The 17,689-nt window shown below is 36.1% G+C and overlaps 1 protein-coding gene across 1 annotated transcript in view; it reads left to right on the top strand.

The window, feature by feature from the left end:
• MAP9 (microtubule associated protein 9) overlaps nt 1–17,452 on the top strand; it is a 20,276-nt gene extending 2,824 nt beyond the window's left edge. The window contains exons 3-11 of the mRNA XM_017805783.1: nt 638–1,057; nt 2,810–3,063; nt 3,879–3,937; nt 4,451–4,616; nt 5,688–5,777; nt 6,464–6,613; nt 7,059–7,204; nt 7,930–8,062; nt 13,868–17,452. Of these exons, the coding sequence (XP_017661272.1) occupies nt 638–1,057; nt 2,810–3,063; nt 3,879–3,937; nt 4,451–4,616; nt 5,688–5,777; nt 6,464–6,613; nt 7,059–7,204; nt 7,930–8,062; nt 13,868–13,990 (1,541 nt within the window). The 3' untranslated portion in view covers nt 13,991–17,452. The remainder of the gene's footprint in view (nt 1–637; nt 1,058–2,809; nt 3,064–3,878; nt 3,938–4,450; nt 4,617–5,687; nt 5,778–6,463; nt 6,614–7,058; nt 7,205–7,929; nt 8,063–13,867) is intronic.
• Nucleotides 17,453–17,689: the final 237 nt, after the last annotated feature.

Raw genomic sequence — 17,689 nt, 5'->3', positions numbered from 1 at the left:
CATTCACACCTAAAACATCTTTTAACAGTTTGTGGGATGCTTTGATTTCCCTTTGCTGACAAGATTTAGAAAAGAGCTCCCCCAGCAGTAAATAAGTTACTATCATGCTTTTGTTACCTTCTTCAAGCATTTGAACTCTGTAATGAGGCCTGTTAGCCATAACAGACCTCAACAGGAAGATCAAAATATTTTTGTTAAACATGAGAACCTTAGCATTGGAGCAGATACTTCTTTGAGTGTCTTCTAGTAGATTTTAGATGGGACAGAAGTGAAGGGAAGGGGAGGGTGGATTCTGATACCAAACACGCCTAGCTTTGTTGTTGACTTGCTTTCACTTCTTGTGGCATTGAGACACTGTTTTTTAGAAGGGTTTTGAATTGCATGGCAGAAAAGAATTAATGAGTGAATATTTTTCTTTGAGTTGGGTCCATGGAAACAGATGACAGGAAAGGAAGTAAAATAAGGCTGTAGTCTGGTGGCTTTGCAGAGATAAGAGGCACAGAAAGAGAAATGCTCAGAAACTAAAGTCAGGAGGATGTTATATGAAAAATAGTTTTAAGTTATAGAAGATATCACTTCTGAGTTGCATTTTTTTCCCACTTATCTCGAATGCAAGTTGATAATATGCCCTTTTCAGGTATTGATGAAGAACTTACTGAAGGTAATTCAGGTGCTGCAAGCACTGGTAAATCCATTGTTGTTGAGAGTCCTCTCTTGAATGATGATGCTTCACAAAAACTAGCAGATTTGGAAAATGAAGCTGCTGATGACTTGACTTTATCCTTTCATGAAAAGAAACTTAAGAAAATAATGGTTTCAGAAGGTGATAATATACCAGATGACAGAAAAGATGGTAAAGAAGAATGTTTGGAAGGTCAAAATGAGGGTAATGACAGAAAAAATAATGAAGTGCTTTCAGCTGCTGAAGAAGTACCCTGTGATAATAGTGAAAGTGATGCCTTGCCTATTCATGAACTACATAAAAAAAGAAGTCAAGAGGAAAAGCAACCAACAGCAAAGCCACGGCTGCACAAACAAAGAAATGCTCCAGCATCAGGTGAAAAGAAAGCTTTGAATGTTGTTGCTGCTACTTGCTTAGCTATGTTACAGTATTTTAAAGTGGTTTAGTTCGGGTTATTTTCTGTGTTAATGATCAGCTGCTTCTAAAAATACATAACCTCCATCTGCCAGGGGGTAAACTGAAAAACTGTGGGCCAAATAGCAGGAGGTTCCTGTTTTCCTTTCAGAAGATGAAAAACAGCTGTTTAGGTCCTTGAAGTTCAGCTCTTCACCAGTGCATGTCCATGAAAGGTGTGGGAGGGCTACTGACTTGGTTCCGCAGTATGTGCCTAGCTCAGAAAGCCATATTCGCATAGTGTCCACAGCTTCCATGTATCCTTCCATGGAAGGTCATTAAATAGCCACCTCTTTTTTATGACCTGGAAAGTTTGATCACACTGTTTGCAAATACAATGTTGAAGTTGTTATACTGAAACATCATGAAGCTGTAATGTGACAGAATGTCAGAATAGTAGATTCTCATAATTGCAAAGTTAAAACTTCAAATGATCTTTTACTTTAAAGATACTGACACACTTTGGATGTATAGTCAAACACATAAAACCCCCAAATTTTAATGTTTCGTTATAAGACTAGGTAATGCATTTTTAATCTGCAAAGCAGAACTTGGAATTCTGCTAATTAACTTTTACAGATATAAAATGTCAAAAGACTTCATATTCATATCCAATTCCACTCGTGTTCTTATCTAATTCCATTCTAATCTTCAGATTCATATCTAATTCCTAGTATGAGAGGAATTTGTCCTGTTTGATGTTGAGATAAATTTGTGGCTGGTCATTAGCCATGATGGAAGATTACAACTTTGAAATTGCTAGAGCATGATTAATGATATCAGCTCCTTTTTGTGTTTCCACATGATGGCACCAAAGTGCTGGATATTTGAATGCACAGTTGGGCAGTGCAACACCTCTCTGTCCTGGCTGTTGTGCTTGTGTAGTTTTACACTGGCAGAAAAAAAAGTTGAATTACTCCTTGTCAGTAGTGCAGTGATAATGGCATATTGGTTTTCAATTCAGAATTCTCCTTGTCACCTGAACTTACCTTCACCATTGTAAATCTAGGTTAAATTTCGTAGATTGTGAGCATTGATATTCCTTTCTTCAGGTAATTTGGAGTTCATTTCTCATTCAAAAATTCTATTTCTTTTAAGAATTCTATCAGAAAATTGTGGAAGACTAATTTGGTTTCACCACAGCCTTTTTTGGTTTGTGTCTCAATTGTTTTACAAATTTATATCTCTGCATTAATGGTGATGTTTTCTGTAAATCCCCACTGCAGAATCTTTCTGTTATTTCCTCATGTGTCCCACACCGCTGAAAAACATCATAGAATGAAAGTTTTGGTTACCCAAAGTGTTGTGCAGACTTCACTAGTAGTTTGCTAGATGTCGGAAGATCTCTTACTGTGATTGCAATGACTCTTGCTTTTGGTTTCTGCAGTAGAACTGCATTTGGATGGTAAGGCAGATGGGAAGTTTTGCCTTTGTCATGCTCTCACATTCTTTAACATTAGTTAAAGCTTCAGTTTCTACTCCAGTCTTACATTTAAATACAAGTGAATACTCTTCTTATTAGTAGGTAGTTCTTAGAAGGAAGTATACAGAAAATACTGTATAAAATTTAGTAAAAACTTTCATGGACAGATGTTTTTTGGACAGAAATAAAAATACTCAGAAACAATGAAATTCTTGTTAATGTGTCCTCTCAATCTTTTTTCCTCCCGTTAGATCAAGATCAGAAGACTGTCAACACCAGTGACTTCAAACTGGAGGACAACAATAGAAAATCTTCTGTGATAGAACAAATGATGACCACAATGTATGAGAAGACAAGGGAATTGGAGAACCCAACAGCTGACAGTTCAGATGGAACAGTGAAAGTAGGAGAAGGGCAAATAATAACTGATACAATGCAAGAGATATCAATGAATGGTCAATCTGAACATAGGGAGGCAAAGAATGCATCAAAGAGCTCTGTCAAGGTATTACTCATAAGCATTTTGTGTGGAACAATGTCCTAGAAGCATGGTGGAAAGTTTTGTAAGGTTACTGTTGGTAACTTAAATGTGAAAATGCTATCTGTAGAGCTGACAATTTATCTCTGAGCTGAGATTTATCTAGAGCTGAGGCTCTTACAAATTCTATATAGTTGTATAGAAGGTATTGACATGTGTTTTCCAGTCTTAAGAAAGTACCCTTGTCCAAGTGAAAATAACAGATCTCTATTGTGAGGCTAACTGAATTGCAGTGAGCAGTGCATGTTGGCAGAGGATGAAATCCCTGGTGTGACCTGAGTAAGGGATAGGTTGCAAAGCATTCTATGCTTTATCATAAGAAAGAAAATGTGTAGATACATATAATTATTAAAGCTAAGTATTTGAAGAACCTAAAAGAGTGTTGATAGAATAACAGGGTAACCCACTACCCAGCTGGGTTCTTTTTATTTCTTTGTATTTCTAAACTACAGAATATATTTTTATGTAATACAAATAAACATTTCTAGGTGCTATTTGAAAATTATACAGGCATTCTGAAAGTTTGGTTGCTTGGTTTGGATTTGTTTGTTTGGTGTTTTTCTCCTTACTTTCTTACCCTGTACTGTACCCCCTCTGTATTAGAGTGGCTTTCCTGCCTATTTTTCTATCATAGAACTATAGAATATTTCAGGTTGGAAGGGATTTGTAAGGGTCAAGCCCAACTCTCAACATCCCTGTTAGCTTGTAAAAATCTGTTTCATCCTGATCTAGTTCTGTTGCTTGAGAGACTCTATAACTTCTACTTTTCCTCTGTTTCTTAGAAGCCAAGTGAAACAAAGGAGAGAGTTTTACAAGACTCAAAGGCTTCTTTATCTGACAGGTAAAAGAAACACTCTTAGGTATCACACTCTGCACAGTGTAAGATGCATGTAAGGGCCCCGACAATGCTGCTTCATTCTTATTTTCTGTCAGCACTGTATTCACTGCTGACAACATCTGACCATCTGTGAAAAACCTTTTAGTGGATGAGGCATGTTCTTATGACCCTTACTCAAGTTTATATCCAGTCAGACTCCCAAATCTTTTGACATTGTCTGTGATGTGTGTGTGCTACTGGAGTCTTTATAGGTTTTAAGCTGCTTTTTAGGTGGAAGTTTAAGGAATTTGTAAACTTTCTTGGCCTGGATATGTTGCATAATGGCTTGTTTTGGCAATAATAAAGCCCTCAGAAAAAAAAAAAGGTTCTTCCTTTTCTCCAGTCCCCAGTCAAGTGCATATAAAAAACCAATCACAGTAACTTTTGGTATGTACTGAAATAAAGGGAAAACTGCTTGGTATCAGCCACAATAAGTGGAAAGATCATTAATGTGTTTGTGTTCTGGTATTTTCATAGGTCTCCATCTTCTGTACACCTAAAGACAAAGGTGAAGGCTGTTCCATCAGCTACACCTGTTTTATCTCAATGTCTGGGAACATTAAACCTGTTGGAGAATAAATGCGTGGAGAAGAAAAGAACAGAATTTGACAAAGCAGATAGTTTAAGAGCAGCTGTTTTTCAGGTAAATCTTAAAAATGAGCAAACAAACCAACAAACAAAATTGTGCATAGAAAGGTCCTGATCTAGGAGTCAACACCTCATATTTCTTGAAATCAATATTTCTTACTATATTCCTTGCATAGGCTTACAGGTGTAATAATCCTTTTATTCTGTTGGCTATCGCTTTTCCTCAAATTATGAACTCAAAAACTATATGAAAGGGATGTACTGTGATTCATAATTTATCATGTCAGACTATTTTCGGGCACATATTTTCCTTTATTTCTACTTCATCTTTAACATGAGTCTGTAGTTTAAAGTTGCTCTTTTTTTCCTGGTATGTTCTATTCATCTGATAACAAATCTAGTACTCTCTCCAGAAGAAAAATTATGTAAATTCCATGTAGAATTTCACAACGATTAGTTTATGGGTTCCAACAGACTTTTGCTACTAATCTGTTTGAGAACAACTTTAAATCCAGAAGCTGTTCATATTGGTATGTGTTTTTAATACTTGTTATGGTCCTAGAACAAATTTTAGACCTCAAATTAAAATTTATATTGTCTCTATAATTTTAAAGGTAAAATAGTCTTCATTTAGGACACTTGTATCTCTAAGCTGTATACCAAATAATATAGTTAAATCTTGAAAATTTAAGTCTGTTTCTGCAGATGGCTCATAACCTTTTATGGTTGCTTGAAGTCTCACTCTTCCCAGTAGGGTTTTATTCTCTTTAATTATAGGAATTTGCAAGACAGACAACAAATGTAAATAATATCCCTATATTCCAAGTGATAAGAATCTTTATTTTATTCTTCTTTTTAAATTTGTTTAAAACTTACATTTTTTTGGTGTTTCTATGAAGATTTTTTTTAAGATATTTAAGCTTTTTTAGATTTTGTGGCTATGATTTTAGAAGCTTAGACTTTTTTTTGATCTCAACGTGTATGTGATAACAGCTTAGTCTTCCACATGGGGTAGTATCTAAGTAGCACATGGAAGAATTAAGAGTAATTTTGGTGGTCATTGTATTGATGCTGCTCTGTACTTACACCTTAAAAGGACTTTAAAAGTCTTTAATGATTCTTACAGAATTGGTTGGAAAAGAAAAAGCTCTTCCTAATGGAATTAAGGAGAACTGAGAAGGAGAAAGCTGAAAATCTCAGAAACGATACTGAAAAGGTTTGTTTACATTCTTGTTAAAAAGAAGTTAACAGACTATAATTCTTTGAAGTGTGCTTGTCTGTGCTTTCTGCCTGAGTGCATCAGTCTGCTGTTGTAAGGCATCTGGTCTTCTCCAAAGAGCACGAGGTGATTTGGAACACTAAATGGTATGTCCTGCTTGTTATGGTTGTGGCAAACTGTGTGTGTCTGATGTTTCCCTACACATTTACATAAGGTGTGTTAAAAGTGTGCTTCTTAGATTAATTTTCAGGTTTGTTTACAAAGACCTCAAATCTTAAGGTGCTAAGTTTTATGTTGTCTATTAGAACATAAGGGCTTTACTTCCTCCCTCAAGAGAAGCTTATCTCCAGAGGACTGTATTTTGAATAGTACTGTACACATTCTTTGATTTGACTTTTAAGTATTTAATACATTTCACTGCTAGGCACTTAACATGTATTTCATATCCTTATACACATATTTTGCTGGAATAGTTTGTTTCAGTTAACTTAAATTAAAAATGAACATAGAAAAAACCCCGCCATATGTATTTAAAATTTAATTGTGAGTAATACTTGAAATGTTGTTGTCGAATCAATTTCTGTTTCTTTATTGCTCCATTAACAATTAGTTTAAAGCATACTACCTCAATTATAATTTTATACTGAAGTGTACTTAAATGTAGACTTTTGTTTGCAATCTAGAAAGAAGCACTTAGAAGAGAGGAATCAATTGCATGTTTTGAAGCCTGGAAAGAAAAGAAAGCAAGAGAAGCAAAAAAGTTAAGTGAAAAAAAGAAGCTTGAGGAAAAAACCCCAGCAGAACAGAATAAAGAGAAAACAGAAGCAGCACAGGTGGTGATGTGAAATATGTACAAAAACGTATATCAAATGTGGTTCAGGAGATTGTAGAAAATAATTCTGATTAATCCAGAAGGAGATGGAAATTAACTAGAATCTAAGTCTAGACATGCTTAATTTTTGAAGTAAGTTCATATTAGGTTCTGTCCTGCCAGAAATACGTAATGTTTACATTTGCAGACAAACATGCTTCTATATTTGGAGTCTATTAACTGAATATAAAATAAACGCCATATAAATACATTTAACTAATACTTGCTGTCAAAATAACTTATTCCTGTTAGGCATAGTGATACCCACTTCTAAGAAATGCTACAAACAAATATTCTGAAATTGGAATGTGTAGAAATTACAAAAAAAAATAATACAGAATAGGCAAGGGGAGTATTGACAAAAAGGTGAGGGGTAAGATTTCTCATGAATCTATGGTTTTCTTTAGGCATTCAAAGGATGGAAAGAAAAAAAAGTGGAATATTTAAGAGAGCAAAGCAGAAAGGAAAAAGAATCTGAAAGAATCAGGAAGGAGAAAGAAGAGGAACTAATTGCAGAGAAGAGGAGAATCAGCATATCAGCAGTTGAAAAATGGTACTACTCCACTGGGTTTTCCTGTATCATAGTTTCCAAAGTCTTCACATACAAATGTAATAGGTCTTCTGTGAGTGCTTGATGTGCTTGTAGTTGTAAGACAATGCTTGGGATGAGACTCTTCAGTCCCAATGGAGAATAAGTATAACAGTGAAAGCAAACTGTACGGCTCCTTTCAGTTTAGTAATTTAATTGCTTTCCTCCCCAAAAAGCTACTAACTAAGCCCAGTCAGAGATACCGCAACGGAGACGTAAGATTGACTGAGTATAGTGTCTTATGTGGTTAGTTTCATGTTTCATTACTAAGCCACAGGAAGGTAAGTAAATCTTTAAGTTTTGTGGAATACAATGTAAGAATGCAGATGTACGCAGGAAGGAAAGAAATGAGATGTATCTGCTGGAGAAATTCTGTGTTAGTTTTATAAGCCAAGAGTTTTCACAGACCGCGTGCAACTTACAGTTACCTACAGAAGTTCAGAATCTAAGGGTTATTTTGTGATACTGAATAAGGGAAAAGCAGTAAAGAAAAGGTGATGCCATAACAGATAGAGTAGTAGGTTCATTTATACCTTGGTGATATATCAAAATGGACTGGGAAGATTTTAAATATATATTCTCAAACTTTTATTAAAAGTATAAAATATCTCTTGACTCAATTTAGTTAATCAGCAACAGCATTTAGTCTGTTACGTGATGATCTCTTTTTCTTCCCTCTCATAATACAGGAATGAAAAGAAGGAAGAATATATAAAAAAGAAGAAAGTAGAAAAAATCCTAGAGAGGAAAAAGCAAGAAATGCAACAGGCAAAGAAGGAAGAAAAAAATGAAAAGGCTATGGAGGAATATGAAAGATGGCTGGTATGTTTGTTTGGGGATTTTTTTTTGCACTTTGTCAAAACCAAAAAGTTAATGTAGTAATGAGTGTGAACAGTTGTGTATTGTGATACTTATGAGTTTTCGTGCTGTTGTTAGAAAGGCCAGACGGTGGCAACATTGCATAGCTTGTCCTCCAGAATTCGTGAGCAAAATGATGGTAAAGTACGGTGGACTTGATATTTGGCAGACATGGAAAATATATTCTCCCTACGTACATGTTAAAGGGTTTTCTATTTCATAGTTACTCTTGATTTTTTGCCATTTCACGTCAGAGGCAACCATCTCTGAAGGGCCAACTCACCACAGCACAAAACCTGCAAAGCCAAACAGCATCCCCAGCTGCAACAGTGAGTGCATGTACATTCAAGGAAGCATTGAAAGTGGAGACTTGTATACCTACAGCTGGTAAAAGCACTTGTAATGATGTTCAAAATTATTATTACAAGAAAGAGTGGAACTCTGATGCTCCCAGTTATATTTTTCCCACAACAGTGTCCTTTAGTCTCAATAGTTAAGCAATAAACTAATCTATTACTCTAGTCCCAACAGTTAGGCAGGGTTTTTTCCCTTGCTACAGAGAGACAAACTAGAAGAGAGATCACTAATATTCTTAGCATATATTGTTTTCTTGAAGGTATGTGACTTGCTATTTAAAGAAAAACCTGTGTTTTAATTCCTAACCCTGTGACCCAGTCATTCCTCATACTGACTCTCAAGGTTTTCTTAGTTTGAGAGTGTTTCTTCTGGTTTCTCTCTTCCATGTGATTTCTGGCACACATCCTGTACATATGGTCTCTATTGTCATTTGTAAGAGTGAGATCTTGCAACTCATCTGGCTTAAGGTCCTTACAGGAATTTCTTTGTACTGTCAATGGCTAAAAAAATCTTTTATTTGGTTTTTTTTTTTTTTGAGAAATGAGAAGGCAGAGAAATGAGAATTGAGGCAGGCAGATGTACAGATGTTGGACAGGTTTAAAAAGGACAGTCATCCTTTACTTGGCTAACTCAGAAATACACAGTTGCATAAAACAGCAAGAGCCTGCATGTTTTCTCTTCTCTGTTTTCATATTTTTTTAGTCTGAGGTTTAGATCTTTTAAGGTCTTTGACCTGGTCCCTGTTGTATTACCTCTGATTTCTGTAATCATTGGTAAAAATTGTTTTCTCTAGTCCTCTTTGTCAAGTGATTTCCAGCTCAGTTTAGTCAAATTATTAATGTCCAATCTTAGATTATTTCTTGCTTAGTCAATATTCCTGGTTGCCAAGGAAGGAAGTGCTGCATTTTAAGCAGTAACTAGTGCACTGTCCTCTATGCTCTGCTTACTGGGACTATCCTAATCAGTGTAGTTGTATCAAAGCCTGAATGTTGCTGTGCTGTCTTGGACTCTGTACAAAGGTAAAAATATTATCCTTTTTTTGGGGAATGAAAGATGCTGCCTAGCACAGACTCCCCTGTTCAAATTGTATATAAATTCCTGAGGTCACCACTTCAATGGGATTATTAATATAAACGTTAGTAGTTGGAGGAATGACCAGATCTAACTGGATATACAAGTGCCTACATGAGAGGAGCACTTTGAAAAATAAGCAGATGCAGGAGAATGGGATAGATACTGAACTGGTTGACAGAGGTACCTCTAAAATGATCTCATTTTCAGTGTCTGTGTGCAGGTGTTGACTGATGTGTCTCATGCCCGATCTTTAGGTTTTTACTTTCAGAATTTGTGCTGGCTTTTTTCAGCTTAGACACCTTTATTTCAGAAAACATATCGGGCAATAGCTCTGTCATCATGTTTGACCAGAATATCATCTCACTTTGTACAGTTATAGAAAAAATACACACCTTTAGTGAACTGCAGAAAGGAAACACTGTAAAGTTGTCAATGGGAATTAAAGTTGTCAAGGGAACTAAGATGATATCTGCCTGCAGGTAGATAAACAGGAATCAGATCTGAAGGCAGAATTGTGGAGGCCTTTTAAGTGTATTCTTTCAACTAAGGAGGTTTTGGTTCGAAGGGAAATAAAATAGGAGTAGTATAGTGGGAAGTATTCTAATATGTTTTCATTGATATTCAACAGAAATAAATGTGTTTAAATTCATCCTTGGGTTTCCTGAACTAAGTGTTGACCATAATGCATGGGTAAAAAAGACATAAAAATCTGCTTGTAGTTCTTCTTAAATAGAAGAAACATTCTGCTTTTGTATTAATGGAAATTGTGTTACTTCTGCTTTTAGAGATCATTGTGTGAATGTTTGATAACATAAATTGCATAGAGAAGATTACTTTTTAAGCCTGAAAATAAATGCCCTGAAAAAGGTTATTAACACTGGTACAATATTAACACAAAAAGGATAATCTTGAGCTGAGATGCTTTAGTATTGCCTGGGAAATTTAAGCTTCTGATTATTTTGTTTCTTTCCTACTGTTTGCCTCTTGCTACTCACCAAGAACTCTTCAAGCCAATCTAGCCTGATAAATGATAAGTTTTTACTTAATGCATGATACCAGTGTCTGACACTTGTTACTGACATGCACCTGTTCTGAGGAGTGAAATGTGGAGAAGAATCGCATTGGAAGTTTATAATGACAGATGAGTTTAGTTTTCATTTATTTCTGAGATATCAATTTGATACCTGTTTACTGTGGATAAAAGTGAGTAGCCTGGATATGTTATGTTGTCCGTTTTCTGTGCTATGCATTAACATAGTATGAGTTGATGAGAAGTAAGGCTGCTCACAAATGATTCTTAAAGATCAACATAGTAAGGTTAAATGCCCTAGAGGAAGTTTGAAATTTTACCTTGAGGTTGAGCATATACAACATCTATTTTTAGCATTCTGAAGCTGTTTAAAAATATTAAGAAAGTATGTACCAGATGAGTCTCATGGATTTATAGCTTTTCTGAGTTAGGAACAGCTGATGTGGGTTATTCATTTTGTGTGATTTAATAAGATCTCTTTGAAAATACTTTCTATATTGGAATTTTTATGTCCTGGTACTGCAGTATGTTAGAAATAAGGCTGCTGTTGTTACTGCTCTTAAATGTTGTACGTCTTCTCTAATATCTAAAATTCAATTATTATGTGGCAGTCATACTGCTAAAGAATGTGGTCTTCCCAGAATTTGGTAGGTGAAAAATGTACTCATCTTACTAGGCTATTGAGTAGAAAACTTCCACAGAAATCAAGCCATGCAGTTGAGTTGATCTACTGTATGATGAGCTACAGTTATTGATTTAGTCTTTCACTGTTTCTGTTACTGTTCTTCTGTTAGTGCAAATAACATCTTGTTTATTATTTTATGGAAGATTTATATCAGTTATATCTTGTAAGAATGTGTACTGTGATTAGGACTAGAACATAAAAAGCTTTTTGTGTGTTGAAGACAGGGAAGAAGCCAGTAAGTCTTGATGTCAAATTTAATCTTTTAAAAACCAGTTAAATTAGCTCGAGATTCTTTTCTTGGCACTGGGATTCATTAATGAAAACTGGATCTTCAAACCCAAACATTCAACACTGCTGAGACACAATTAAAAAATCCAAAGCAACTTTTGTTCTCTTCCTGGGTGGATGTTTACTTTATTTTTCATTTGGGCTTTTCATACAGGAGTCTATTGTCCACATGTATTCAGTAAAGAGTGCTTGACAAACATTAAATACGCACTTTTTTTATAACATGTGATTCCTCAAATAATTGCCAATACTGCTGCAATAGGTCTTATTTTTAATGAGTTTTCACCTACATGTCCTGATGGTACACATAGCCTCATAGATTATGATTCTATGATTCTATGATTTTGTAAAAAGAAATTGACTGGATATATGCAAAAATTCCAAAACAGGAGCATGTATCATATATGTGTTCCATTAGAGCATATTCTTTGCAAGCTCGTCTGTACTGCTTGGCATATCTTACTGTCTTTTTTTAAAAATACCACTGATAATGCAGACTGCTTTCCTCTTAGGGTACTAAACAGTTCGCTTCAAGAATTTCAGAATATCTTGAACTTGTTCTAAAGACCCAAAGCCACTAGCTGTGCACATCTGAGGAAGATTTCTATGGAAGGAGAAAGAAGGCAGAAGTGTAGGATGAGAAAAGTCAGAATCTCACAGTGCTACAAGCCCAGTTTGTCTCCTTTACTCCATGTAATCCCGAAAGATACAGTTTGTACAGAGAGATAATATTTTTTATTAGAGCAACTGTGATGAACTTTTGAATCACTTATTCTAGCAAAGGGCATCCCTTTTCCACACAAACTTTGCCTTGCTTTTAATCAGCCTTACTAGTAACAACATGAAATAATTGTTTAGCTAGACTAGATGTTCCTAACTCAATTGGATCTTCAGATTTACACTGACAGAGAGCTAAAGGACACAGATTAAAATCATAGGGTTGATATTTCAGTGCATATTATGATTTTTAAAAATTTTGTACACATTGGTAGTTTGACCGCTGCATATGTGTAAAATAGGAATAAACTTCCACTCAAGCTCCCTTTTTTACAGTAACACTTCTACACCCATTTACCAGTCTACTCCCTCAGCCACAGTCACATCACTGTTTCTCTTCTCACATATGAATAACAGGCAAACACTGCTAGCATCTTGAGGATTTGGGAACGTACAGTGTCCATCAGAAGGATGGGATCATGGGTTATATGAGAGCACCAGTTATCTTACAGCTGTCTTCAAGGAGCAGTACTTTCACTGCAATGCAGTTCATACATGTGAAAATACAAAACTAATACAGCACTTTTATGGTGCTTCACAATACTGGCTGATGGGCTGCAACAGATGAAAGGACTGAGGTTGGATTTGGCACGATGATTTTAAGCGGGCATATCCACACTGCATGTCTGCTACCTATGATGTATATGCCAGTTGTCGGTCTGTTAATGTGTCCAAAAGCCAGCTGCTCAAGGACCTCTTAGCCACCCAGCAAGTGGGGCACAGCAAGTTATGCTGTGGTCTACAATGTCAACCTACTACTTCAAGTCAGACAGAAATGTGCACCAATATGCACCACAAATCTGCAAGTGTGATTATAAGGAAAATTTGCACCTGTAGATAGCTCACCAGTGTACTGAATTGCTAATGCAGATGCACCCTTAGATGCTGGTCCTCACCATGGTGAAATGGCAGTCATTTGCAAAGAAGAATGCTTATTTTATATAGAATGTCAAGTCTCCTGAAATTCATTAGTTATTTAGACACAAAAAGAATGTTGCAAATATCTTGCTTATCCTTCATCGTCCTGATTGCCCATTGCTGTCTGAAACAATAGAAAATGGAATTAGAACCTTGCAGTGCTTATAATATGTTAGATAGATCTTTGTTTAAAATTAAATTGTTTAATTCCTAGTTTGTTCTAGTACATGGCAAGTGTGATTTAATAAATACAAAAAGTTACAATGTTGCATCAATGTTACATGAGAACAACATACTTAGCATTGTGATTTAGGTATCCTCTTCAAGACAGTAAGTAATTAATATGAAACTAATTATATAGAAGTACCTGATCAACTAGTTCTTCACTTGGGTTTTTGTTTAGTTGGTGCACAAAACCTTAATTGTAAATGACACCCAGTGTGCAGCTGCTTGTATTACATTGTGCAATGTCTGTGACTGAGACACTGCTCCAAAAGGCAAATCTATTGCATGTTTACTTTTCATTTTACACGAGAAAGGTATAACAATAATTGTAACTTTTCTGTTAGTGGAGTTGTTTTTTGTAGGGTTTTTTTTTGTTTAGTTTTGGGCTTTTTTTGACATATCTTTTTATTCTCAGGAAAACAAAGAGAGGAGAGAGGAGCTTGAGAAGAAGCAAAGGAAGTTGCAGTCTGTCCATGGGAATGAAATGAGTCCTCCCTGGAGGCCACCTGGCAAAGTCACATATTCAGGGAATTACTGAGAAGTTTATTGCCCTGTGGAAGAAAACATAGTCCACAAAGTTCTGACAATGACTAGTCGCTATTTCATTAACAGTTGATTTTCACTGGATCCATTGTAGGTGTTACATTCTTTCTTTTTAGTTTATTTGATCTCTACAATTTAAATAAATCGCTTGTCTCTTTCCACTGCTTTAGAAAACGTACTAATTTTTCTAATTCCACATTTGATGTAGTTTTGCTATATTCTATGCTACTTCATACCTTTTTCGTGAAAGTGTATATTCAGGATGAATAAGGCTGGACTCTGGCATTTTTTTCACCCAATAGGTAGCAGAATGGTTATTTTTAAGTTACTAGGCCACACTTTTGAGGAGTTAAGTCTTGAAGAAATGCTTGGAGGAGGCGGTGGGGTGTGGAGATGATGGGCAAGGAGATGTTGGTTCTCCTGTGATGGTAAAAGACAAAACGCTAAGGAGTATGGTAGGAGGATGTCATTTTCATACATGGAGAGATAAAGTACAGAGAAAATAAACTTAGATTATGTTACATTATGAAATATAAATACAGCTCCTAAATTAAAACTGCACCTAGCAGAAGCAGGTTTTCATGGGGCCAAAAGCAGTCAGCCATGTGATGGTACAGAAGAATTAAACTGGAATCCATATAATGTAAAATGATATAGGACTAAGTAAGATTGTAGCTGTTAATTCCCTTTCAGATCTTCATATACATTCCATAGATTCCCTGCTTCCTTCATGATAAAATAGTTTTAGAGACATGTTCACACAAAATCTTGCATAAGAATTGCAAGGGCAGAACAGTGGTACTCTTGTGAGGCAAACTTAGAGACAGAAATATTTTTTTTTGGAACTTAATTTAAAGGCTTCTGTGATTGTTTTTAAAAGATCAAGTAAATCCTCCCCAAACACATTTTCATCATTGCTAATGAACAGGTTCCTGTAGTAAATGAATACATTTTTTTCTTTTTTTTTTTTTTTTGGCTATTTGCCTCACTATTCTGGAAGCAATGGCAAGACTATGTGGCTTTCAAGATCTTCACATCTCGTTTGCCTGCTGTCTAAACTCAAGCTGTTACTTTTGTTTGTGTTTTCTTATTTGAACTTTAATAATCACTCCAGATCAGATATGCTCCTCAAATGTGTATTCTTTAAAACAAAACAAAACTAGTATCACCAACCAAGAAGTAAAAAAACATCCTGGTCTTTAATTTATGGATATATTTTCTCAAATGAAAATCTTGCTCCTGTTTAGACTGGCAGCCTCCTTGGGAAGTAAAAGGAGCATATGAGAAGTAGACTTTTCTTTTTCACTAGAGTTCTGTCCTGTTCGTAAATCTCTGAGATAGTCCTTAAGTGTGCGTTTCATGTAAAACTGGGGCATCTCCTTAGAAAAGAAAAGACAAATAGAAAAGACTGACAATCAAATTAATTTTTTTAGTTTCCTGATGTTTCTTGCTTGGCTTTTTTTTTACATTGTAATGAGAGCGACTGAGGATTTAGAGGCATTTGTTTTGGCCATAATGGTTTCTATTACCCAAGTGCTGTACAGGTGAAATTTATTGCTGGTATGTATGTACAAATGAAATCAAAAGGGTGTCTGTTCTGTCTCAGTATTCAGTAAGGTCCTGTTCATTATTTTACCTTGAATGGCTCAACTTCCGGTTGCTTTTCATGTAACTTGCTCATGGTAGCCCCATTGCATATTGGGATTTTTGAGCAGAACTCTGCTGGTTCTGGCTCTTGCTTTTAGTTCTGTTTCTTCCTCAAAAAGACAATTGTGCTGGACCTGGATTTTATTCTTTTATTTGTTTCTAGCTTTCTGTCACTGGGCTGTTCTCCCATAAATGTGTGGCTGGAACAGTTTTTTCCACTGAAGAGTTTCAAGAGAAGCCAGGGACCTTAATGACACCCATCCTTTGATTATATACCGTCTGCAGGTAATGCACTCTTGATGTCTTCCAGTGAACCCTAATGACAGTAATGACCTTTTTGATGCTTCTGTGAGACTCAGGTTTGTGCCAAGAGTCATCACTCAGATGCAGAACTTCTGAGCAGGGCATTGTTCTTGCAGGTTTATGCTAAGCTCATCTTCTGTCATTTGGGAGGAGGAAGACATTGGTCATAAGGGAGAGAGGTCAGGAGAGAGGCTGGAGCTTTCAGAAGCACCTCAAATCCTGTAGTCAACTCTTTCCAAGCTCCTGGAGTCTGGCTGTGTTCCAAGGCCGTTGGTGTTTTTTTTCAGGAAGACTCTCTTTATGGTAGTACCCATGCTGAGTTTCCTACACTGCAGTGTTGCAGTGCATGGCATTACAGAAGTTCCCAGCTAAGGGATTCTGCACATTAGTTAAGGGATTCTGCACATTAGCTTTTTGCAGCGATCAATAAATCCAGATTTTTATCTAGCATAAGCCAGACATTGCAGATAAGCAAATATGTGGCTCTCATAACCTCCAGGTCTGGCTCTGGCTATTTCCTTATGGCAGGCCAGGCATTTTTTCCAGCAGTAGTGGCATCAGATCAACAGTATTGGCCTTCAAAGGAAAAGAATCCACTGCCCACAGAAACTTTCAAGAAGCTGAAAAAATGCCCAGCCAGAGCAGTTTCACTGGTCAACCTAAAAGGTAGGGTAAAATTACAGATAGCAGCAGGAGAGGTAGTGGGATTGCAGCACAGGCAGAATGTAACAGACTCCCAACTCAAAAGTTACCCACCCAGATTTTAGAAGAAAAATATTGAATGAATTCAGGCCTTAAGACTGGAGCTGTGGTGTGCATCACTGGTCCTCTAGGCTTCTAGATCTTAGAGCCTTGAATTCAGGTTTACTTTGTTAAGAAACTCCAGCAATAGTATCGTGGGAGGATGAAATGTGTAGCAGGCAGCAGAGTTTGCTGTCCAGCAGATCTGGGAAGTCTGAGACAAGGAATGCAGTCTGGGACAAGCGAACCATCTGGATCTTTATTTTCACAGTGTCCAGCTGGAGGAAGTAAGGCAGGGCGCTATGCTGACAGTCCTGTACTTGAGGAATGCAAATGAAAAGTGTGGTAGAATTAGTGGCAGAGATAAAAAAAAGTTTGTTGGGTGATTGTGCCTGAGCTGAATACTGCATTCTTACTGGCTTTAAGCCTTTAGATGACTGGGTGGAAGGTTTTTGACAGAAAATAGAAGTGAGAAGATGTTGGTGACATCTTTCAGAGGAGTGAGGAGGCACTTACGTAAGTTCACAACTTCTGAGTTAGAAAAAGATGCTGAAGATCTGTAGATGGGGAAAACAGTTGATGTATTTAACTTTTACAGTAAAATTTTGGGAACTTTGTCTAATTTTACATTGTGAAAACTGGGACATATTACATCATGATGCAAATGTCATAGAAAAAATAGAGCTGAGAAATATGAACATATGTACATTAATTTATAAAAATATACAGATATCTGTATAAATCCTATCTATATGTTTTTTGATTACAGAGAGAAAATATTTTGTATTTAATAAAATATATTTTATTATAATAGCCTCAATGTTTTTAACAGATCCTAGGATACAAATCTTTATTTAAAGCTTTAATACATGGAAGTGAACTAGGCAGTGTCTCTAAGCACAAGCTATTCTTTCATCACTGTTAATATGACAAGTACAAAGGGAACTTCAGTATCCCGCTGAACTCAGAGCTTCTACAGCACTACAGCTATCTCCTCCACCTC

Source organism: Lepidothrix coronata, unplaced genomic scaffold (genome assembly GCF_001604755.1).
Source record: "Lepidothrix coronata isolate B3197 unplaced genomic scaffold, Lepidothrix_coronata-1.0 Scaffold13, whole genome shotgun sequence".
Lineage (NCBI taxonomy): Eukaryota > Metazoa > Chordata > Aves > Passeriformes > Pipridae > Lepidothrix > Lepidothrix coronata.
Note: the sequence above shows the minus strand (reverse complement) of the source record. Positions and strands in the feature narration are given on the sequence as shown.